At 33.9% G+C, this 24,846-nt stretch overlaps 4 protein-coding genes and 1 pseudogene across 4 annotated transcripts; 2 read left to right on the forward strand and 3 right to left on the reverse strand.

Annotated features, from left to right (window-relative positions):
* Positions 1-26: 26 nt before the first annotated feature.
* Positions 27-785, forward strand: LOC145099822 (uncharacterized). Its single transcript, XM_079037326.1, has one exon. It carries the CDS (start codon positions 27-29, stop codon positions 783-785), a length of 759 nt encoding a protein of 252 aa, XP_078893452.1.
* Positions 786-3,858: 3,073 nt separating this feature from the next.
* On the forward strand, positions 3,859-5,236 carry LOC145097780 (UDP-N-acetylmuramoyl-L-alanyl-D-glutamate-2, 6-diaminopimelate ligase). The gene is made up of 6 exons (XM_079035419.1): positions 3,859-4,043; positions 4,216-4,293; positions 4,387-4,439; positions 4,521-4,685; positions 4,771-4,842; positions 4,937-5,236. Exons 2-6 carry the CDS (start codon positions 4,237-4,239, stop codon positions 5,103-5,105), a joined length of 516 nt encoding a protein of 171 aa, XP_078891545.1. The 5' UTR covers positions 3,859-4,043; positions 4,216-4,236; the 3' UTR covers positions 5,106-5,236.
* A 3,567-nt stretch (positions 5,237-8,803) lies between these two features.
* On the reverse strand, positions 8,804-10,556 carry LOC145100791 (protein JINGUBANG pseudogene; annotated as a pseudogene).
* A 1,936-nt stretch (positions 10,557-12,492) lies between these two features.
* Positions 12,493-13,825, reverse strand: LOC145099823 (uncharacterized). The gene is made up of 3 exons (XM_079037327.1): positions 13,635-13,825; positions 13,308-13,462; positions 12,493-13,025 (listed from the first exon to the last, which is right to left on the reverse strand). The coding sequence occupies exons 1-3, from the start codon at positions 13,823-13,825 to the stop codon at positions 12,493-12,495; spliced, it is 879 nt and encodes a 292-aa protein (XP_078893453.1).
* A 494-nt stretch (positions 13,826-14,319) lies between these two features.
* On the reverse strand, positions 14,320-15,753 carry LOC145100792 (B3 domain-containing protein Os03g0212300-like). Its single transcript, XM_079037924.1, has 4 exons — positions 15,544-15,753; positions 15,293-15,457; positions 14,752-15,153; positions 14,320-14,685 (listed from the first exon to the last, which is right to left on the reverse strand). Exons 2-4 carry the CDS (start codon positions 15,380-15,382, stop codon positions 14,440-14,442), a joined length of 738 nt encoding a protein of 245 aa, XP_078894050.1. The 5' UTR covers positions 15,383-15,457; positions 15,544-15,753; the 3' UTR covers positions 14,320-14,439.
* Between the last annotated feature and the right edge of the window lie 9,093 nt (positions 15,754-24,846).

The following is a 24,846-nucleotide window of genomic DNA, read 5'->3' on the forward strand; positions in this document are numbered from 1 at the left end:
ATTCCACCCTCAAGAACTTCACATGCATGCCTTACCCAGATTTTGATTGTGTATCTTCTTCCAATAATCGTTTGATTGTTGAGGAGTTATCTTACGACATCACAAGTCTTCGAAACGAATTTCAGACACTGATTGATTCATTAACAAATGAACAACGAGGTGTTTTTGAGGATGTCATGGAAGCAATTGAAGCTAATAAAGGAGGTGTGTTTTTTGTTTATGGTTATGGTGGAATAGGCAAAACCTTTCTTTGGAATACTTTAGCAACAACTATCAGATCTAAAGGACAAATTGTTTTGACTGTTGCTTCAAGTGGTATTGCTTCTTTGTTACTAACCGGAGGTAGAACAACACACTCTCGCTTTGGTATTCCATTGAATCTTACTGAAAATTCTATTTGCTCTATAAATCGAGACATTGATGCTTCCAAATTACTAAAACAAACATCGTTGATTATTTGGGATGAAGTGTCGATGGTTCATAAGCATGCATTTGAAGCATTGGATCACACTTTAAGGGATGTTTTAAGTTTTGGTAATGTTAGCAACTCACATATCACATTTGGAGGTAAAGTAATTGTATTTGGAGGTGATTTTAGACAGATTCTACCAGTTGTTCCTAATGGTAGCAGACAAGAAACTGTCACCGTGTTGTTAAGTTCTTCATATATATGGATAAATTGCAAAGTTTTAAAATTAACGAAGAACAAGAGGTTGACTGTTGGAAAAGATCCGTCTGAAATACAACAAACAAAGTTATTTATGAATTGGCTCTTGGATACATGAGAGGGAAATTTCGGTGGTTCTAATGATGGTGATGCATTTATTCGTATTCCTAAAGATATTCTTATTACTCAATCTTTTGAACCTATAGGTTCATTAATTGAGTTTGTATATCCATCATTTCTTGACAACTTGAACGATCCCAAATATTTTGAAGAAAGATCAATACTTACACCGAAACATGAAGTTGTTCAAGAAATAAATGATAGTATGCTTTCATTGTTTCCTGGAGAAGAAAAAGAATACCTCAGTTCAGATAGCATCTGCTAGACAAAGTTTATTCACAATCAGTTTGATGAGAGTTTATATTCGCCAAATGTTCTAAATGGACTTAAAATCTCCGATTTGCCAAACCATAAGTTGATTTTAAAGGTCAGTGTTCCGGTTATGTTACTAAGAAATATCGACCAGAAAATGGGTTATGTGATGGTACTAGACTTCAGGTCGTATCATTGGGTAATCGCGTCATAAAAACAGTGGTCTTAACTGGAAGTAACATTGGGCATCGAGTTTTTATTTGAAGGTTGTCTTCAACACCTTCAGACAACAAAATTCCATATAAGTTCAAAAAGGATACAATTTCCCCTAGCGGTTTGTTTTGCTATAACCATAAATAAAAGTCAGGGCCAATCGTTAAAAGGGGTTGGGTTGTTTTTGCGAAAATCGGTTTTCTCACATGGACAATTATACGTTGCTTTATCTAGAGTAAAAAACAGAAAAAGATTGAAGTTATTGATTTTAGATAAGGATGACAATTTGACTAATAAAACTTCCAATGTTGTGTTCAAGGAAGTATTTCAAAATATACGTTGAAGATTTATGCTTATTTTTTTAAATCAAATAAAGTTGTATTTACTTACCATCCACAATCAAATGCTTTTTTACATTTATTAAATTTTTTGGTCTATATAAAATTTTTAACTTACCTCCCGTGGTTTCCACGGGTTATAACCTAGTATAATCATCAACAACTAGATCATGTGTACCTCTTCATAACACACCATTAAAGTCCTTAATTTTTAAGATTATCAGATTCAGAATGAGTGATGCAGTGTGATATGTATGAGCAAGATGAATAAATCAGATGCAAATTCATTCATAAAAAGAGGAAATCAGATGCAAGTCTTCGAAATACTTACAAATGTAGACAAAAAGAAGTTCAATAATCTAATCTAATAAGATATGAACCGGTAGAATGAACGTAAATGAAGATTACAACTCAAAAATCGAACTTGTATGAGGCATAAATCGAAGATTATAGCTCGACAATCGAACTTGTGCGATGCTAAAATTAAACCTATGACTGAAGCCAAAAATCTTACATGTGATGGATTGCAGCCGCTAGAGATGGATTTGCCGATGGAGTTGCCGGTTGGAGTGGAGTTGCCGGCAGGAATTGTCGGCCATAGTGGTTGCAGGTTTGGTAGGAGATGTCACAATATATATTTCTTTTGTATTGTATTAAAAAAAAACTCTATTTGGTAAATAAGTTTAAAAGTATATCCATTGGATAAATAAATTTTTTAAAAACACCGTTCTCATTAAAAACTCGTGTTGGATTTCAACAATTAATATACTTTATAATATAATATAAGATTAATGATTTATTTATGAATAACTAATTTGTACAAAAAAAAACTTTGCATCTTATATCTCTTAAAATTCAAAATATGACTAACATGATTTATAATATAATATAAAATTTGCAAAAATACCTTAATTATATTTTTGATCTTTATAATTTATAATTTGGTTAATTATATTTTATTATCATAGTTTTAATTTAAGAATTATACTTTGGTACCTATATATTTCGTATTTATAATTTATAATTTAGTTAACTACATTTTTGGTCTACAAAGTTTTAATTTAGGAATTTTATACCTTAGAAAATATATTAATTATACTTTTAGTCCTTTTAATTTTTAGTTTAGTTATTTATATTTTTTGTTCTTATAGTTTTTAACTTAAGAAATAAATGAATTATATTTTTGGTCCCTATAACTTTTAATTCTATACTGTTTTGGTTGACATAGGTTTTAATTTAGTTAATTACACTCTTGTTTTTAATGCGAAGAATTTGTTGGATCTTACAATATCGATAGGTTGATTGTCTCGCTCCTGTATATTTTAAATAGAAAAAAAGATCCATGAGAGTTATTTCTTGAATCCGAAATAGAGTAGCGGAGCTTATAAGATAAGACTGCAAGATAAGAAAGAGGGCCTATGCATAGTTAAAGTGAATGTTCCTTAACTATAGTTTCAATCATAGTTGCCATACAATCTCATAAATAATAGTTTAATGAGGCATTTGATCATGGAGTTATTTTATATGATCTAAAACAACTATATGGTTTTGCAATAAAAAACAATTATTATTATGGAATCCAAGAAGTTTTAAGTCATAAAAGTAGCCTTTTCGATAAGGTTTTATTGCAGTTTTCGTCATGAGTTTAATAATCATTAATTATATCCGTTAAACCTATATACAGATATCATTTTGACTTCTATGTTGTATTTTTATTATTAGAGATATTGATTAAACAAGTCTTTACCAATGAAGTAATTAACAAAAACAATCATTTTTTTTCGTTTTTTTTAAACACATGCATTCCAAAGAACATATATATGTTCCAGGTTCACAAACTGATGTAACATAAAGCAAGTCCGAAACATGATATGTTAGCAATAAATATATTCTAAATTGTTATCATGTATTCTATAATATTTCAAAAATCCACAAATCCTTAACAAGAATGAGACTTTTTCTATAATATCATGACAAACTATAAAATTTGATGAGTAAATGTAAATATATAAACTTAGTGATCAGCTTAATTTTTTTTTGTAAAACTTAATTTATCGAACCAGGACAAATGCAGTTTACTTGAACTTGTTAACATTAACAGAGACAAAAAAGGATAAATTTTGTTAAATTTAGTTTGGACTGAATGTGTAAAATTATTAGTGTAGTAGCTAAATAGGAATGTTAAGGTATAGTTTAGGGACCATTTTTGCATTTATGTTAAAAAGAGGGTTTTGTACAGTCTACGGAGCTCTTCATCCTAACATAACCAAAAGGCAATCAAAATCAAAAACCCTAATAAAGCTTATACACCCACACAAATCACAACGCCTCCATTGCAACATTGCTGCTTCTGTCGATCGTTTCGCCGCCGTTAGCCATCTTCTCCCCTGTGAAGCCACCGGCCGGAGACAAGTCGCACCCCACAGCAACACCGGTTCGACCCCACGGCTAAGGTTCGTTTTTGTTTAATTTTTCCTGCTGTCGAGCTTCTCTTGCTGTCGATTTTTTTCCTAGCTTTAATTCTTTTCACGGGTTTCTGTTTAGATTATTTTGTTGGTGCTATCAATTGATAAACATTTGTAATGAAATTAGTTTACATTTTTACTAAATCGTAAATCCTATTAGTTTCTGCGATAAATCAAATCGATGTCGGGAAGAGAAGATAGCGACTCCGATGCTCCGGAGGAATTCACCGCCGAACAGGTAGTTCTTCGTTTCATCGTCAAATCAGAAAAAAAAACACAAAACACTTTTAGTTTGTCACTTCTGAATCAAAATTCCTAATTTGATCGACAGGCGATACAAAAAGACGAAGAGATAAGATCGATTCAGATAGAAAACAAAGCCAGGTATGTGCGTTGCATTGATTCCTTCATATCAATAGTTAAAAAAAACTTGGATAAGTTTGTAGTTTGATTTGATTGATTCAGGATTTTGCGTGAAGTAAAAGAACGACGCAGAAAATGGGCCGAAAAGTTAACACCTCGTGTGAAGAACAAGAACAGCATCCAAGAAGATACAGAGGAAATTGAAACACAAGAGAAGAAAGGAATGCTCCCAGATGACATTGTCAAATTGCTTGCAGCTAATGAGAAGTATTATTCCTTTCACTCTTCACCTTTCATCTTCATCTACTTTCTTACATTTTTACACAAATCGGCATATTATTTTCCCCTACAGGAAGGTTTTTTCAGACTCAGAGGAAGAGAAATCCGAGAAAAAACCAAGAAAGAAGAAATCCAAACATTCAGGGTAACTTCAATTTCTCCTTTTTTGCAGTTTTAATTACTCTTTGGATATATAAATAAAGAATAACTTTCTTTCATCATTTTAATGGGTAATGCAGGATGGAGCCAATAATTTTGAAGGAAATTCCACCTCCTCCATGCTTACAAAAATCATTGGAGTTTTTAAAGAAAAGGAAAATGCAAGTTTCAAGATCATCTGCAGTTTTGGATAACTCGCATCGAGCATTACGCCTTATTTCTGCATCTGGTGTTCTAAATAAGAAATGACAATTTTGACAAAATTTTGTGTTAAGTTATTATTATCCAAAATCTAAGCTTATAATCTTTCTGACTATCATTCAATGGTGGAAATGTAATGTTATCTTTTGATATGAGTGATAAAATTTTGTTTTCATTTCTCCTCTTGTTTAAACCCAAATCGATTCCTTATTGTTGATTTTATATGGGATAATGAATTAAAAAGGAAATATATTTTCTGATTTGTATACATTTAGTCACTGACTTTTTTTTTTTTCGTCCACATTTACCCCCTTAACTTATTAAACTGTACACATTTAGTCCTTATGACCGGCTACATCAGGTTACCCGGTAAAAAGTACTTAATAGGGTAATATATTTCTCATTTTGTACACATTTAGTTCTTAATATTTTTGTACACATTTAGTCTTTAATATTTTTTTTGTTTCAAAATAATTTATTTTTGTTTTTATACTCATTTAATACTTATTAATGATTTCTTTAGGTTTTCCTCACAACATCTTACCTGAGATAATCATTGATGAAGTGTGTGTGGTTGTTGATGTTTATGTGTAACGTCTTATTTTCACAACAAAAAATTTTCATTTTTAAATAATGCAAAACTCTCTAGTTATAAATTCATTATTAAGAAAAAATGTTTATTCCAAAATACATTTATCGAAAATCAGAGTAATATAAGAAACGTGGAATCATCAATACTGTTGATGTATGTGTACTGTCATGTTTTCGCCTTCCCACGTTCAACGGTAGAACCTGAAAACATAAACAACTGAGTAAACACAAAGTTTAGTGAGTTTCCCTCAAAATACGTGATATAACAAACGTATTATCATGTATAACGGCCCCACACTCATCAGATTGGAATATCTTGGCCCAAGCAGTCATTGGACTGGAATGCCAACATTGTAACAGGTCCAATCAATCATCGGACTAGAATACCCAGGGTTTGTCGGCATGCCGCCTTAACCCAACCGCTCTTCTCGAGCATCTGTGCCTATGGCTTACAGTTGGCCCGCACTACAACTCATAGCAGACCCACCTCAACCTATCCCATCACCATATGACTATCTACGTAAGTTGTTGTGAGAAAACCTAAGAAAATTATTTATAAATACTGAATAAGTACAAAAACAAAAATGACTTATTTTGCAACAAAAAAAATATTAAGGACTAAATGTGTACAAAAATATTAAGGACTAAATGTGTACAAAGTGAGAAATATATTACCCTATTAAGTCCTTTTTACCGGCTAACTTGGAGTAGCCGGTCATAAGGACTAAATGTGTACAGTTTAACAAGTTGAAGAGGTAAATGTGGACGAAAAAAAAGTCAGTGACTAAATGTGTACAAATCAGAAAATATATTACCCTTTTAAGTAGGGATGAGCATAAGCGGGTACCTGCCTCATTTGGCGAGAACCAGAACCGGAGGTTCCTAGAAAGTTAGAACCGGAACCGGAACTGCTCTAGGCAGTTCTTAAATGTTTGGAACCAGTCCTGGAACCGGCGGTTCCGGTTCCTGGAGCGGGTAACCCGGTTGCATTAATTTTGTAAACTTTTTTCGACAAAACCGCAATTTAGTTCGATCCAAATTAAATCAATTCGGACCAAAGACGGACAAAATCGGACCAATATATTCTAAACCGGTCTAAGTAACACACACACACACACACACACACACACACACACACACATATATATATATATATATATATATATATATATATATATATATATATATATATATATATATATATATAAACCGGTTCCGGCGGGTACCCAACGGGTAGCTGTTCCGAAAAAACGAGAATCGGAACCGGAACCGCTTAAGGCGGTTCCATAACTTTAGGAACCGAAACTGGAACCGCTTAAGGCGGTTCCGGTTCCAAAACCGGCAGTTCCAAGGCGGTTCCGGTTCCAAAAGCGGATACCCGGTTCCGATGCTCATCCCTGCTTTTAAGTCATTATCCCATTTTATATAGGTAGCGGTTCCAATTGAAATTCTATTGTTATCACAATTTATATATACTTCAAGTTTGCTAATATCATTAAACAATAAGAATAAAAGTAATTGGTATAACAATAAGGCTCGGCAATGGCCCAATAACTTACTTTGGTTTTGGGCCCAACTCATATTTTGCAATGAGTACCAAATTACCTAGGCTTGCACAAAAAACCGATTCTGGATCCGAACCGGTCACTGAATTGGTATAAACCGAACCGATTCAAGAACCGATCCCCCAGTTTGAATCTGTTTGAGATTTTAGACGTTGAAACCGGTTTAATAACCATGAACCGGTAGTCAAACTGATCAAACCGGTTTAGAAACCGATTTAACCGGTTTAGATAGGTTCAAGTTTAATATTTTACGGAAGTGGTTTGAACCGAACCGGTTTAAGGATTAACCGGTTTTACTATTCATGAATCGGAACCGAACCGGTATTCTGAACCGGTTCGGTTTGAAAAAAAAACGGTTTGCTCACCCCTTAATTACCCCTTATGATTAATTTTATGTTTGATATGGAGTAAAAAATCTAATATAGTTAGCATGAAATAATAAACGATTACATTAACAACGTTGAATTACAGCACAAACTTTTACATAAATAAAAGAAACGAACCGACTACTTACAAGAAGATTGTTATTTGTTAAATATGATTTTATTGAAGAGGACACCGTGAATTCTATACTCTTAGTGATGTTTTATTCTATGTTAGCCATTTTTCGTGCCTCATTAGCCCATTATATTAAAAAAAAAAAAAAAAAACTCCTTGTTTTACACATTCAAGGATACGAAAAGGTTAAGTAGAAATTCTCTCTGTAATCTTTATATATATTGTTTTTTATCATATACTAGGTGTGAAACCCCGTGTATACACGAGTTGATTTAAAAAAGATTAAACATTAAATTAAAGTGTAAACAATTTTTTTTAATGTACAACTTTAAAATAAGAAAAAAAAAACGTATTTATTGCAATTTAATATCATATATATGATATTTAATACTTTTCATATATAAATATATAACTTTAATGTTAAAAATTAAAATAAATCAAAAATTGACAAGTGGATAATATTTATTTAAAAAATACCACAAAATGACAAGTGTCAAAACTCATGAGAGATTGATACGTGGCATAAAAGCCCTTCATTTATTAAGAAGGATGTTGAATTTTAGTAGTAAAACGAATTTTACCTGAATATCTGAAAAAATAAAGAAAGAAACCGCAGATGAGGCCATGCCATATGCGGTTTTGTTCTTCATTTTTCAGCCTTTTCGATTTTTTTTTGGAGTTTTTTCAATTTTGGTTTTTATGTGGTATCCCTTAAATATCTAGTAGCAATACGAAAAATAAAAAGAGCAAAATTGCACATGAGACCATGCCATTTGTTGTTTCGTTTTTTATTTTTCAGATTTTTTCAAACATACAAAAAAATACAAAATCGTAGGTCAAGCAAGAGGAAACTGCAATGGTCATATGACACATGTGATTTCCTGTATTCAAAAATGGAAAATAAATTTTATTTTTTTATAAATAACATGAAACTGCAGCTCCTTTTACGAAACGACAACCTATTTATCGAAACCGAAAACGTAATGCTAGTTTCATTGGCTATTTTTAGATAAATTAAGTCATTAAAAAATAGTTATTTTAGTAAAATTCCCTAAATTAAATGCAAGAATATTATGTTGAATCTGACCTTTCTATAGATAATTGCAAGTACTAAACGTATTTATAAAATTACAATTACATGTCACATTTTATAAAAAACCATGAAATCGATCATGTGCAACTCAACAAATGCAACACAAATTAACTCTAATCGTCATTTTTTCCGTTGACTACCCCGGCGTTGTAAAAAGCTTAAGAAGTTGTTCGGCGTCTCCTTCCTACTCCGCCGTGACCCATCAATCCGTTGTGGCGCCGGCGGTGGCAACTGCTGGTTATTTCTCGGCGTTATATGTGTAGACATCCTCCATATCTTCACAGACTTATCCAAACTCCCACTATACAATATACACCGCCCATTTCCACCACCACCACGGCGTTCCTCCTCCACCTCCACCGCTAAACACTTCACCGGCCCTGTATGTCCATTCAAAACATACAAACACTTATGCATTCCTCCGTCGTCTCTCAGCCATACGCATACGTTTTTATCCGCCGAACCACTAAACACCATGTTTTCCGACGACGCTAGACATAGAACAGCAAGCTTATGACCTCTTAAAAGTCCGCCGTGGATTAGTTTCTCTTGCTCCCAGAAATGTACAATTCCGTCTGAACAACCGGCGTAAACCACCATCCCCGTCGGATTAACAGCTAAAGAAGTCACCGCGAATTCTTGCTGTAATAAAGTGTGAGAAAAGTAATGTTTTGGTCGTTTCTCTTGCGTCTGATCCTTCCGCCATACTTTTAATGTCCCATCCGCCGAGCCGGAAAACACAAAACCATTAAATCCGGCGACGACAGTGTTGATGACATCTTCGTGAGCTGAAATTGATTCCAAACATTCGAAATCGGAGACTCTCCAGACCTTCATTGTTTTATCCCATGATCCTGAGTAAAGAAGCGTTTGATCTTCGTTTAAGCTAAGACTTGAAATTGCATCAAAGTGTTTGATCTGATTTCTCCAAATATCTGTATAATTCATGGGGATTATCGAGTTCTTGATCACTGATCCAAAACTGGGTAGTGTCCCGATCTTTTTGTGAACTTTAGGATCCCTCGTCGACGCTTTCCAAACCCTGATTTTTCCGTCTTGGTGGCCGGTGAATATTTTCTCGCCGGAGATCACAATCGCTTTGACTAATCCGCTTTGAGATTTGAAGCCGGAATATTCCTTCTGGCTCTTCCAAACGCGAATGTTCTTGCTGGAAGATCCGGTGTATAATAAATCTCCTGATGCTGCTAACGAATATATATGTCCTTCTTCACGAACAAGAGAAGTCATTAATCCGACGTAATCACCGGAGTTAGGATCCCGTTGCTCTGTGTACGACGACCATGGAGATTTTGATAACGGCGATGTCTGGGTGGAGCTTGGGAGGCGATAAAATGGAGCTGGAGCGTAAGAATCGCATTGAGAACCATCAACCGTGGAATCGGTGTCGGACGACGGAGCCGGTGGTGGTGGATCTGTGTTGTCCGGCGCAGATGGTTCGCCGACGGCATCATAAAAATCATCGTCATCATCACCATTTCTCTTCAGTGATTTCCGAGAATTCCTCCAATTAATCTGCATGAATCTTCGCAATGGATTCTTCATCATTTTCGATTTAAGATTCTTTTTATTTTTTTGTTAATTTTTTGTTTTGTTTTGTTTCTTCCTCTCGTACAAGATTAATTAATCAAATTCTGGAGAATTGTTATGGATTCTTGCATTAGAGAGGAAGAATATTGAAATGTTGAAGAAACCTAATTTCACAAGGGAATATATGAAAATCAAAAGGTTGAAGACGATGAAGAAAGTTGGATTTTCTTGAATAAAGTGGAATATGCATGCATACATTCATGCATGCATATGTTTTTATTAAAAATAAATTATTTTTTTCAAGAATTTAACATGTTATATATTGGGTTTGTTCCCTTTCCTTTTTCAATACGTTGTATTAATATTTTACATGTTTACCAATCAATAATTAGTTGATTCGTTTAATTTTTAATATGTTTTTCATACTTTGAAGAATACTTATCATAACATCTTAATTTTGATAGCAACGCAACCATGAATATTTGACAAAATAACATCTATCAATACCAAAATGTAAAACCACTATTTATTCTCATGTTTGTGCCTTGTAGAAAATTGGTGTTTTATAACGACATATAAAGATTCATATGTCCCCAATGAGCTATGAATTATGATTGTTTTGATAAATCCCAAAAAATACACCATACAACTTACTAGCTTGTCTACAATGAACTAATGTACTTATACATTTTATTTTATACATTTTATCGACGATATAATGAGTTAGTGATGTCTTTTTGCATTTATCGTATTTTTTTTATACAATTATAACTTTGTATTTATCATACTTGTTTAGACCTATGCTTATTTCATATATGTCTTAAATTTAAGGTGTCAAATTTATGTTTTTGAGCAAGAAATATCATAAATTTGAGTTGCCAAAATGCCAAAACAGCCATTTCGATCCCAAGAACAAACAACCAAAATTCCAACAATGGAATGGGTGATTTCGAGGGCTGGGGCAGGGGTGGAAAAATGGGAATCTCAGTGGTAAGGCGCCGCGGGATAAATAATAGATATTAGGAGTGATGACAGACCAAATGACTTCTAACCCAACGGTATCAAGTGATTACCTCCCTCTTTGAGTCGAAGGTTCAAGTCCCATTGTATACATATGTGTAATTAAATGTTAATTTAAGAGTAGATTATATATTTGTATTTGCCGGTTAAAAAAAAAGAGTGAAGACGGGGGAGGCTACCCCGCTCTGTCTGGCTCGTTGACATTATGTCCGGGCAAAGAAAAACTGTGTAAACCACTCTCACTAAAAATGCTCATATCGGATTGGTCTAACGCTATATTTGTCACACCACAACCAACTTATAAGCTAGTTTATTTTTGGAATTTTTTTAGTAAGCCAAAAAGTACGTTATAAATAGGTTTTTTAAAAATTAGTGGGAGTATTGTTAGTGTCATATTGTCATAATAAAAGAGATTCATGTTTTACAATAATGATAGTTAGTTTAAGCGTGATTAAATACCTGCTACAGTGTACAAACTCTACGAAAAAGAAGAAATTTTAAAATAATTCGGGTATACCCGAAACCCAACAAACGTACCCTTTACACGACCTGAAAAAAAAAATCAGGTTATCCGATTACCCGAAAAAATTTACCCAATACCCGAAAAAATCAGGCGGGTAATTCGGGTATCAGGTATTTTCGACAGGGCTAAACATACCTTTAGACTAATGAGTGCTAAGGCGTGATTTAATCAGACCAACTGTTCTGGGTTGGTCTCCCCATTTACAGAATCGACGGTCTTACAACCATTAGACTATTGGGTGTGGGCAACATTTTGTTATATGTTACCACACCTAAAATGTGACACATCATCATCCTAGTCATACATGAGTGTTATAACACCTAAGGTAGAAGTGGACAAACCCAAATAACATGTAATAACACCATGTATTTATTTATTATTATTATTTATGTTTTTAGTTTCTATATTTCCAATTTCTTTTTTTATTATCATATAAATTAAATCATAAATTAAAAATAACATTTAAAAAGTAACAATAAAAATTTAAATCCTAAATTAAAAACAACATAAAAAAATTACAACTAAGGATAAAAACATGTTTAAAAATCCTAAAATCCAAAAAAAAAAAGACGAAACAAATTGCATTTTCGATCTAAATTATTCAACTTCAATGCCATCATAGATATGATCTTTCAAGTCTTCTCGAAGTTTTTTGTGTTTTCGTTGGTCTTGAATATCAACGACTCTATGTAAGTATTTTGTTGTCCCAGGTTGAAATTGAATGTGTCCAGGTTCCGTTGGCGAATACTCCGTAATATTTCGTCTTTTATCTTCAATCACCATGTTATGCATAATGATACATGCATACATAATATCCCGTAAAGTGTCCAACTCATATGCTCGTGCCGCATGTTCAACTATGTGCCATTTTACTTTCAGAACTCCGAAAGTACGTTCCATGTCCTTACGTGCTCCTTCTTGTATTCTCTTGAAAAATTTGTCTCTTGGTTCTATCGCGTGTCGAAACGCCTTCAAAAACATGGAATATAGTGGGTATGTTCCATCCGTGAGGTAATACCCGAACTTATACTCATGGCCATTTACTGTGAACGGAGCATCCAGTGCCTTTCCTGTCAAAATATCCTGAAATATTGGTGACTGATCAAGAATGTTTACGTCGTTGTTAGAACCTATAATTTCGAAAAAAGCATGCCAAATCCATAAGTCTTGTGACGCAACAGTCTCTAATACTAACGAAGGCGATCCAAGATGACCACTTGTGTATTGACCTTTCCACGCCACAAGACAATTTCTCCATATCCACTTTGTGCAATCAATGCTTCCAAGCATGCCAAGAAAACCATGTCGTTATTCATGCGCCACATATAGTTGTTTCATGTCATTCAATGAAGGTTTGTGCAAGTATTTTTCACCGAAGGTTTCGATAACACCTCTCGCCAATCTATACAAACTTTCTCGTGCAGTTCGCTCTGACATTATCATATAATCATCAATAGAATCGGGCAATTCCCCCAAAGCCATAAGCTTGATTGCAACAACACATTTTTGCAACCCGATAAAACCTCGTTTACCTCTCGCATCATACCACATTTGGAAATATTCACACCTAAACATATATTTAATTTTTAAAACAATTATTTAATAAGCTAAAGAATATATATTTAATTTTTAAAACAATTATTTAATAATCTAAAGAATATATATTTAATTTTTAAAACAATTATTTAATAATCTAAAGAGCATATATTTGATTTTTGAAACAACTGTAATTACGGTACCTGATTTCCATTGCATTGACTATCCGTTGAAATACATTTTTCCGCAAACGAAACCTTCCTTTAAAATTGTTAGGTTGGTAGACACAATTATCCGCAAAATAATCGTGTACTAGACGTCTATACTCTTCTTCACGATCTCTATTCAACGTCGCACGTCTGGTTAGTAGTGGAGTTGGCTCTGGCGGTATCATGTCAGTAACATATCTTTACATCATACCTACGAACATATCATCCTCGGCGATATCATGATTGTATGGATGTAACACATCAAAAAGTTCCATTTTTTTAATTAAATAGAGTATTAGAAAACAAAATGAAATTGAAAGAAATAGAGATTAATGAAAGAGTTTGTTGAGTTTTACCGATAAAATGAAGATAAATTTTTATGTATTTATAATAATAGGCTCATTTTGGGTCTTTTGTTAGGGTTGAGCTCAAATTCAAAAGTTCAGACCGGTTCAACTCGATGCTCGGTTTAATGTTACAAATTACAATTTTTGTGCATACTATCATATTTGTTAAAAATGTAAAATGATTAAACTAGATCTAATTTGATTTATGGTTAAATAACCTTTTTAAACACTTGAGCCGTTATCAATATAGATTTCTCAACACCATTTGGTTTGCTACCTATTATGTATGCATAAATTAACCAAAAAAAAATTATAACAATTTTTATAACAAATTGAACACAAGCCTCATAATCTTCTTTCATATACCAATAAATTTCGTTTTCAAAAAACACTAAACCACTGTAATCTTACCTCATATTGCACAAAAATCTTGTTAAAAAAACACTAAATCACTACATTTCCCTACAAAAAGACACATCCAGTGAATAAAACTCAGGTTTAACATCAACCAACTTAAAACAACAAACATCTCCAACTCCCAAACAATTCTCCATAGCAAACACTCTCCATCCATCTGTAAACCTAATTCTGTCACAACAATCAACCACTTTCACATCCCATGTTCTTCCCAAATGTTGAAGCTTAGCCATTGATCTATACTCCTCCTTCACACCCTCATAAAACACCCTTGGTAAATTCTACACAAATCACACCACAACAATTAATTCAACATGATGAAACTATATAACTATTTACTTACTTACCATGTACTGATTCCTCAAATAACATGGCTGAATCTTTATGTCAAATGAAAAATTGCTATCTTCAATCTGTTCATTACCAGTTGTTGTGTTTGTTTCGGTTTCTGTTTCTTGTATGGGTGTTGATTGATTTTCACTTTCAGTGTTGTTGTTGTTTTCCTTTAAACAGTTGTTTTTTCCGGATATACTCACGAAGAAATCTGATCCACCATTGTAGTAAAAGATGAGGAAATCACCGAATTCGAGTGAATTATCTTGCACGAATTTCTCCCATCCGGATTTGAAGTAGACATCATCATCAATCTTGTTCATATCCACTTTCCATGAGTTTCTTGAACAAGTTATAAGGTTAAACTTGAAGGGTAAAGAATCCCCAAAATACTTGAGAAATGCAGGTGGTATTCGCTGTTGTAATCAAACAAGAGGCATGAGCATGAATCATTTACCTTAAATCGTAAATAATATGAACTGATTTGTTTGTAATCGTGAAATTAGTTGCCGACGATACTCAAACATCCAATCACGAGAAGGATGAGGCACTAACCAGTTGCGTAGAGCAATGCGCAGGCATATAGAACTTGAAGAACTGAGGACATTGTTCAGAGTTTAAAATTCCGGTATTATTTTCCGCCATTGCTCCTTCGTTTACTATGAATTTCGCATGCAAAACGAAACAAAACCTTCAATGGAACAAGGTTTTGACATTAATCTGCAAAATTATGAAAGTAAAGTTAATCAACTACAACATAAAGGAAGAAATCGGAGACAATCAATTCTAATGGTATCGGATTTAACCTAAATCTTAAGGAGATTTATGACTTGCCAAATAAGTTTGGCTCAGATCCAAAATCACTCCACATGGCTGGGATGACTGGTGAGCAGATGTTTTGCAAACGATGGTGACGGCGTTTCCGACTATTGCAGAAGCGTTAGACCGGACGGCGATGGTGTAACCAACCGGAAGGCGGGTTGCTGCGGGGTGTGGGGGTTTGGAGAGAAGGTAAAATAATCCGCTGGAATGATGGTATGAATGTATGTTAATTGGATTTTATAATTTCGGGTTCATAGCCATATTTTTCATTTTAAACACTATACTTTTAAATAAAGCTCATTCAGCCCTTAAATATAATAATATCTTAAGAATTGTTCTTGGGGACTCTTATTCAATCATAGGCCCTTTAAACAAATTAAGGTAGCGTTTGGTTTACATAATTTTTTCCAATAATGGAATCCGAAGGAAAATGAATTGGAATCTGATATAGGGAATGGAATCTAACAAATGAATTAGAATCCGAAGGAAAATGAATTAGAATTTGATATGTGTTTGATTGACATAAAATTGAATCTATTTTCTGTTTGGTTTGCAGATTTGTCAAAGAAATTGGAAAGAAATTCATGTAATATGACTAAAATACCATTTTTAGTGATTTTTGAAATTTATTCTCTTTTTTTAATAAACTTAAACTAGTTTCCTTAAATTATTATTTTTTATTATGAAAATATTTTACAAAATTATGAGGTTATTTTGTCTTATCTTCTCCACTATTTCAAAGCATGCCTTGTCTATCAAAAATAATTCACATAGGTAAAAACACAAACATGTTATATGCAAACTTATAAAACAATAAGTTGCATATCATCCATTAATAAAATCAAACTAAAAATCCCAACATACCTACTAAAACATCAAAATAAAGAAATTCCAAGTAATATTGACATACTCAAAGAACAACGATACATAAAAATTAGGTTAATTCCTATCTTGTAAAGATAAAAATCGAACTACAAACTATACAAAATGAGGGTGAAGAACAAGTAATTAAAGAAAGTAGAAGGAATTGATATGCTTACTTGTCAACAAAGATTATGCATGAACGAAGGTAATGCAGTAGAGCCCTAGAATGGCGAACCAGATGTGATGCAGTGACATGGTTGCAATGATCGAAGGATAATATCATTTGACATGCTATTGTTTTAGAGATATATAATCGTTTGAAAAAATTTAATCGTAGGAGATATATTAATCACATATTTGACTGTGCTTTGAAAGAGACCACATAAGTAGTTTTGCGTAGGGAAGGAAGGTCATTTTTGTATTTTTTATGAAAGATATAGGATGGAATCTAGTTTCTTGATAATTGACTTGAATTGTAAATGAATGAGATACAAAATATTATTGTAAATAAAGGAAAACAAATCCATTTTCTTTTGAAAGCCAAACACGCTTATTTACGGATTTTAAATTCTGTTTCCTTCTAATTTCTTAGGAATCCATGAACCAAACGGGTCCTAAAAGAATACAGACACATGATGGTTCATATTTGTTTGTTTAGTTTAACCGAACGAATAGAAACATATAAAAAAAATAATTTTTTATATTCATATTTGTTCATATAACAAAATATTTTATTTGTCTTTTTTTTTGTTAAGATGATAATCAAACGAACATAAAATGATATAAATAAATAAGTAAATGAACATAAACATTTAAAAGTTGATTGACAATAATTTTTATATGTTGATAATACTTAGTGTTGTCAATTTTTATATTTTTAGGAAGTCTAAAAGTTGTAAAAGTTATATTTTTCTTAGATGCTCTAGTGTCATTCTCATTGGTGTGTGTGTTTTGAAAGATCTTTATGTCCAAGAATCATCATATAATGATATTTGCTAATGTCATATTATCATATATGGTCACACCTTATATCAAAATATTACTAACTGATTATTCATTAAAGTAATATGATTACTAATAAATATAATTAACACTTGTATTTAATTGAAAAAACATTACTTATGAAAATAATATTTTACCGTCATATTGAGTGTAAAACCCGATATATATAGTATCAATCGAAATCACTAGAATTGGTGCAGAATCTCAATCAAGCGAATACCACAAATCGTAATATGGAATAAGAACACAATACCGAACCTTCAATGCACACTATATTGAATAATAGTCTAGTACATAAGATTCTTAATTACTATCGGTTCTCTCTTTCTCTCTAAACTCGATCTCAGCTTCTTAGAATCACCAACCTTTTTCACGACTGAAACAATGATATATATATATATATATATATATATATATATATATATATATATATACCTAGACCTAATTACAAAGGCCCGACCCAAGACCTAACCGAAATCCTCATTAAGCCCACCAAAAGCACATGGTGATTTCGGTCCAAACACCACCAAGAACATGGTGTTTTTGGTCCTACACCGAGAACTCTAAAAGTCATCAAAAGTAAAGTATAAAACATAAATCATGTCCGAACAATCTCCCATTGGTTTATAGCTTTCTTTTTATTTTCAATCTTCTCTTTGTTCTTGACTTTAAGCTTTTATCTTCGATTTCTTTACAACTTCAAGATGAACATATGAATTTCTACATGAATGACTTTCTCTTGAACAGTTGGACTTCTTTTCAAATTTTGACTTAAAACGTACATTGGGTATAGAGGTTTCTTGTATAGGTTCTTGTAAACCAGCACTTTCGGCTTTGAGAAACTTCAGAGATAATAACAGAGAGACTGATTCTTCTGGATCACCTCAACAAGTTCATAAATAACAACAAATTGATTGAGGAGGCTTCAATGCAATTCATCACATAACTTCAAAAACAGCTTCACCTTGCTTCTGGGGTTGAAAGATTGTGCGTTGAAAAATAATCTTCATTTCTTGTTCCTTCGAATGAATATCCTTCGTCGATCATAGACGCGTCTTAAAAGTAACCATGTCTAAAAAGTCATTGTGGGTCATAGAGTCATAAAGACCCTTCTCACCACATTTGTTCAAGGATCCAGCCTTGGCACAGATGGAGACTACTCGCAGTATCTGTGTGAACACGGAAGAACTCACTGCGATTTGTTGAGTATCGGAGAACTACTTACGGCTATTTTTGATGTTAGCCCCTGCATATCCTTGATCAAAGATCTCAATACAGTTTTTCAAGTTAACAAGTTAACCTGGCCCTTGGCGAGACGTTCAGTGGTTTCTGAATCTCAGCTGAATGTACCATCTAGTGTCAGTGAGAGTTAATTAGGAATAACTCACAAAACTATCATGTGATAAAAATATCCGCACACATATTTCCATAGTTTAGCATGAAACGAGGTCAAGGCCCTTTGGCGAGACGTTCAACGATAATCGTGCCTTGCAAGGTGCATCACCCTAGTGCCAATAACCGTTAATTCCTTACTTGCGAAGAATGTATCCGAGAATACATTTGAGTCTCCGCAATTTTGCATGACAAATGGATTGTCAAGACATTGGGCAGGATGTTCAACGATATCTATTTCCCGATTGGGTGAATCGCCCCGGTGCCATGACAGTTCTTAGGTAAATATAACTAACAAGACCAATTTGACAATCTATAAAGTTTCATACTTTCAATTTTTTAAATACGATAGTTCTTAGAAAGATACTACCTAACTGACAACTTGTACGGTTTCATGCTTTAATTTCGTGAACACGACAGTTCTTAGAGAGAATCTACCTAACTAACATTTGTACGATTTCATGTCTTTAATTTCATGTGAAAGTAGTGTGAAGTGTAATGACCGTCAATTCCTTTCCAGGTTTCTTCTCCTTGCTCAGAAAATTCTAACACAGTCTCATTGAGTTTCTTATTCTTTTGAATTCACGTTTTAAGACAAATGAATTTTTGAGATAAAAATAAAAATAAAAATAGACTTAGCACACAATAGAGCAACTAAGAATAAAAATAAAATTAAAATACGCTCAAAACAATACTTTTGAATTTTTGATTTTTCTGAAAAAGAAATAAAAACATAAATAAACATGTATTTGGATTTTTGAATTTTATGAATTTTGTTTGATTTTAATTCCCCCCTGAATTTGTGCATAGAGGAAAAATATGAACAAATTTAACAAAAACAAAAATAAAATACAAAATGTACAAAACAAGAAAAAGTTTTAGTCTTCAAAATGAATCATTTTAAGAAAACTCAGGAGTATCGAGAAAATTCAAACCGTAATTCAGCAGTTGAAGCTGCATCCAGATGACCCGAGAACTGTTGGATTAGGTGTCTAAGCCCATAACTATAATTGGTATGTACTTGAATTGATAGCAGCACAGTCCTTTTGGGTTGCCCTCAAACCTAGCAACCAGACAAGGAAATTATGAAATGAGAGATATTAATTTATTATAAGATTAATAAATTAATATAAATGAATTTATTAATATGTTAAAAGATTAATATATTAATGAGAAATCATTTTGTTTAATTAATTGTTAGCTAGAAATTAATTAAAATTAATTTTGGGGTTAAAAGAATTGATTATAAGGTGCAGGGACTAGTTTGCAATTATCTAATAGTTGAGTGGAAGGCTCTAGAACCCCCTTGGATAAGGGTGGACGAAATCTTTAGGGGAAACCCTAATAATTTCGTCCATAGGGGCTTGGATAAGGCCCTTGGGTTTGCTTAGGCCCTAAGCAAAGGATAACTAGGGTTTCCCCTAAACCCTAGATCCCTCAGCTATATAAGGAGCCTCCTGGTTCATGTTTTGGTCACTCCTTTTCTTTGGAAGAAACCCTAAGGGCCAAAATTTTGCATACTCCCTCTCCCCTCTCTCCTCTACTTTCCTTCTTGCTAGTTTGGGTGTGATTCCATTAGAGGCATTACACTTGTGGTGCTAAGCTTCCAAGAAGATCAAGATCAAGATCAAGGGAATTATCAATTGTTTACTATAACAATTGAAAGGTATGTAATTACTAAACCCTAGGTTGTAAATTTCGATTATAGCCTCTCTCCTCTAGGGTTCTTGTTTTGCAATTCAAAGTTGTATGTTCAATAGATAAAACATAGATCCAAAGTAGGTTGCATGTGAACTTAGGAATTGTTTTCTAGTTTATTTGTTTTACCTAAAACACATCAGTGGTATCAGAGACATTGTTTGTTTTAAATTGAATTGTTATAATTGTTGAATTGCAAATTAGGGTTTATAGCTATTAAACCCTAAAGGCCATTTTTTTTTCGATTTTTAGGGTTGTGGATCAAAGGGTTTTTGAAAACCCTAGCCTCCAAAGAACCCTAATCGAAATTAGGGTTAGGGTTTTGAAAACCCTAGCCTCCTCCTTCGAAAATTTCGAAATATGCTATAAAGATTAGGGTTTCTTTGTTTTGGATAATAGTTGCCTTATTGGATAATTGAGAAAAATAAGGAAATTATCCTATTCCCATATTTTCGAAATCTAGAAGGGATATGGATTAGGATTAAATTAATTGTTTAATTTAATTAGATAATCCTTACAAGATTTAATAAATTAATTAAAAGTTAATTAATAGATAAATATTAAATCTAATTAATTGGTTTATTTAAATTTAAAATTTAATAGTTTAAATTTCGAGAAAAAAAAATTTATATAAACCCTTGAAGTTTTAAAATGTTATTAAAACACACCTATATATATATATATATATATATATATATATATATATATATATATATATATATATATATTATAATTAAAAGTTAAATATTATATATGTATAAGAATATGGTCAGTCAAATCGCTAGTATGCCTCATTCACGAAGCTAGTCTATAAGGGGGGTATAAGGAAACTGCCTATAAAATGGTAGTTGAATGGGTGTCCACTCTCACCCACCGCTTCCTTGATTAGTGGAGAGTCGTTAGCAGAACGGATTTGATAGGACAACTACTTCCCATTAAAAGTATAATGCTATTAAAGAAAGTACTAGAACACTATTTTTCAAAATCCCAACTCTAGTTACTTTAGGAAAAATGTGAAAAGTATGCTAATCCATGAAATTGCACATTATGCTTTATTGGTCGTTAGTGGAGCGTGTGTGGTTAACCGGCACACTAAAAGGCACTAATAAAGAGTAGTAATAGGTATCTTATAATTATCATTTTGATGGAGCGTGTGTGGTTTAGCGGCACATCAATAGGTAATGATAAAGACAATAAGGTTACCAAGCACATTTGCATGGTTATTCACATCTAGTTTGTGATCCTCGGTATCCCAGTCACAAATAATAGAGCATAATCCGAGATTAAAACATGCCATTAAATAGTTTTAATGTATCTCAAAAAGAATTAGGAATTTCACTTCGTTTATTTTGTCTAATGGTGGAATTGGTGAATCGTCATTCACCTACCTTTATAAGATTTGAACTTGGATCTCGGCGTCCCATTTCTAAGTTGTAAATCGTCATAGTGGGGTCCTAACCTTGATATGATATCTTTGGGTTATTATATTGAGGTGTCTTGAAATCTAACTAAAACTATCTTTCTTTTCAGATGTCTACTCCTGGAAACACTTCTGCTTCATCATCCTCCAGCCACAACTTCTCTCTACTAAACATCTGCTCCAAAGTCGTTATGGATGGCTCCAACTATAACGATTGGATGTGTAACATCAAGATGGCGCTTAGATTCGAGGACAAAGAGTATGTCCTTGAAAAGGAGCTCAAAGAACTTGATGAGTCAAAAGCCACTCCCGAAGAGTATGCTGCCTACAAGAAACACTATGATGATGCTACCAAAGTGGCATGCATCATGGTTGCAACCATGTCCCCAGAATTGCAAAGGTACTATGAGGACTACTGGCCTTTTGAGATGAACAAGGACCTTATGGAAAAGTACCATAAGCGAGCTTGTCAAGAAAAGTTTGAGGTAGTCAAGTCACTCATGGCTTGCAAGATGAAAGAGGGGGAATCGGTTGTATCTCATGTGCAAAGAATGCAACGCTACATAGAGCGTTTGGTCAAGCTCAACATTCACTTCGATGAGGAATTGGCCATTGACATGGTCTTGAACTCGTTGCCTGATTGTTATGGTCAGTTTATCTTAACTTACCATTTGAACAACACTGAGCAGACTTTGGCCCAATTGCACAACTTGTTGCAGACAACTGAGGCAGGGATGAAGGGTAAAAGTATACCCTCCACACCTGCAAGTGCCCCTGTCTTGGCCATTGGACAGGGAAAGGGGAAGAAGAGGAAAGGTCCTCCCAAGCAAAACTGGAAGAGCAAGGCTCAAGTTGTGTCATCTAGTAATGGCCCGAAGGCTAAGCCCAATGGTTCCACTCCCCATGTTTCTGATCCAAAAGAGGCCATTTGCTTTTACTGCAATCAAAAGGGGCATTGGAAGAGATCTTGCCCACAATATCTGCAAGATATCAAAGGATGGCAAAGTGAAGCCATCCTCGGCAGGTATTTACACTATTTCTGCTAATAACTCATTATCTTCTCGTTCATGGGTCCTTGATACAGGATGTGGATTTCATATCTGTTCTGATTTGCAGGGGCTAAGGGAAAGTGAGGAGATAGAGCATGGGAGAATAAACTTGATCATGGGGAACAGAAAGTCTTCACCAGTTACCAAGATCGGAGTTTATCAACTTTTGCTCAGTAATGATGTTAGATTAGATTTAATAAATTGTTGCTATTCGTCTGAGATGACGAGAAACATTATTTCATTTCATGCATTGTTCAGACAAGGTTTTAAATATTCTTTTAATGATTTGAATGGTTCAATTTCTGTTTATAAGAATGGTGTTTTTGTGTTTGAAGCTTTACCTTGTGATGGTGTATATGAAACAGTGACTTGTGTTGATAACTTAGGAAATAGTGTACTTAATATTGACTTGTCTAATAGTGTAGACAAGGCATGCTTGTGGCATTGTCGTCTTGGACACATTAACAAGAAACGCGTAGCCCAACTCCAAAAGGATGGAGTGTTGGAATCATTTGACCTAAAATCAGATGATATGTGTGAATCATGTCTTTTGGGAAAGATGACAAAATCACCATTCACAGGGTCTTGTGAAAGAGGTGAAGGTTTGTTGGATCTCATACACACAGATGTGTGTGGGCCCTTCAGATCAACCACAAGGGATGCTAATCGATTCTATGTGACTTTCACTGATGATTATAGCAGATATGGTTACATCTACTTGATCAAACATAAGTCAGAAACCTTTGAAAAGTTCAAAGAGTTTAAGCATGAAGTCGAAAATCAATTGGGCAGAAAGATCAAGATACTTAGATCCGATAGAGGCGGGGAGTATCTTAGTACCGAGTTCAACGACTATCTGAAAGAATGTAGGATAGTCTCACAATTGACTCCTCCTAGGACACCACAGTTAAATGTTGTAGCTGAGAGGCGTAATCGAACCTTGTTAGACATGGTTCGTTCTATGATGAGTCGTGCCTCGTTTCCTATTCATTTCTGGGGGTATGCCTTAGAGACAGCCGCCCACATCCTCAATCTTGTCCCTACAAAGAAGGTTGCCAAAACACCTCACGAAATGTGGACAGGGAAAGTTCCCTCGTTAGCACATATTAAAGTCTGGGGTTGTGGAGCTTTCGTAAGACGAGAGACTCACGACAAGCTAGCAGCTAGAAGTGAGAAATGTGTTTTCATTGGTTACCCAAAGCAGTCTTTTGGATATTTGTTCTATAGACCTAGTGAAAACGTGGTGTTTGTAGCTCGAAGAGGAGTCTTTCTAGAAAGAGAGCTCATATTCAAAAAGGACAGTGGGAGTACCATTGACCTTGAAGAGATTCAAGAGTCAACCAATGAAGGAACCTTATATGACACTAGCACTCAACCAGAGGAAACAGTTCCTGTTGAACCGGTTGATAAATCATTACCTCTTCGAAGATCCACTAGGGTGAGTGTGCCACCTGAGTTGTATGGTTTTCATATTACTTCAGATGGTGACACATTCATAAGTGACAGAACACTGGTAAACTTAGATGAACCAGTCACTTATAAGGAAGAAATGGCAGGCCCATAGTCTTCCAAGTGGAAAGAGGCAATGGACAGCGAGATTAAGTCCATGTATGACAACCAAGTTTGGAATTTGGTTGATAGTGCACCAGGTCGGAAGACAGTTGGGTGCAAATGGATCTTCAAGAAGAAGACAGACATGGATGGGAATGTGCATACGTTCAAGGCTCGACTGGTTGCAAAAGGTTTCACTCAAACCCCAGGGGTTGACTATGATGAGACTTTTTCGCCGGTGGCTAAGATTAAATCTATTAGGATATTGCTCGCCATAGCTGCCTTTCATGACTATGAAATCTGGCAGATGG

Source organism: Lactuca serriola, chromosome 4 (genome assembly GCF_051521515.1).
Source record: "Lactuca serriola cultivar US96UC23 chromosome 4, Lser_US96UC23_V15, whole genome shotgun sequence".
Classification (NCBI taxonomy): domain Eukaryota; kingdom Viridiplantae; phylum Streptophyta; class Magnoliopsida; order Asterales; family Asteraceae; genus Lactuca; species Lactuca serriola.

Coding starts and splice junctions, on each gene's coding strand:
- LOC145099822 (XM_079037326.1), top strand. CDS start 27: ATGCCTTACCCAGATTTTGATTGTGTATCTTCTTCCAATAATCGTTTG.
- LOC145097780 (XM_079035419.1), top strand. CDS start 4,237: ATGTCGGGAAGAGAAGATAGCGACTCCGATGCTCCGGAGGAATTCACC. Junction 4,294..4,386: donor AGGAATTCACCGCCGAACAG/GTAGTTCTTCGT, acceptor TTTGATCGACAG/GCGATACAAAAAGACGAAGA. Junction 4,440..4,520: donor CAGATAGAAAACAAAGCCAG/GTATGTGCGTTG, acceptor TGATTGATTCAG/GATTTTGCGTGAAGTAAAAG.
- LOC145099823 (XM_079037327.1), bottom strand. CDS start 13,825: ATGATACCGCCAGAGCCAACTCCACTACTAACCAGACGTGCGACGTTG. Junction 13,463..13,634: donor GTCAATGCAATGGAAATCAG/GTACCGTAATTA, acceptor ATATATGTTTAG/GTGTGAATATTTCCAAATGT. Junction 13,026..13,307: donor AGAGCGAACTGCACGAGAAA/GTTTGTATAGAT, acceptor TCGAAATTATAG/GTTCTAACAACGACGTAAAC.
- LOC145100792 (XM_079037924.1), bottom strand. CDS start 15,382: ATGGCGGAAAATAATACCGGAATTTTAAACTCTGAACAATGTCCTCAG. Junction 15,154..15,292: donor CGCATTGCTCTACGCAACTG/GTTAGTGCCTCA, acceptor TGATTACAACAG/CGAATACCACCTGCATTTCT. Junction 14,686..14,751: donor ATTTGAGGAATCAGTACATG/GTAAGTAAGTAA, acceptor TGATTTGTGTAG/AATTTACCAAGGGTGTTTTA.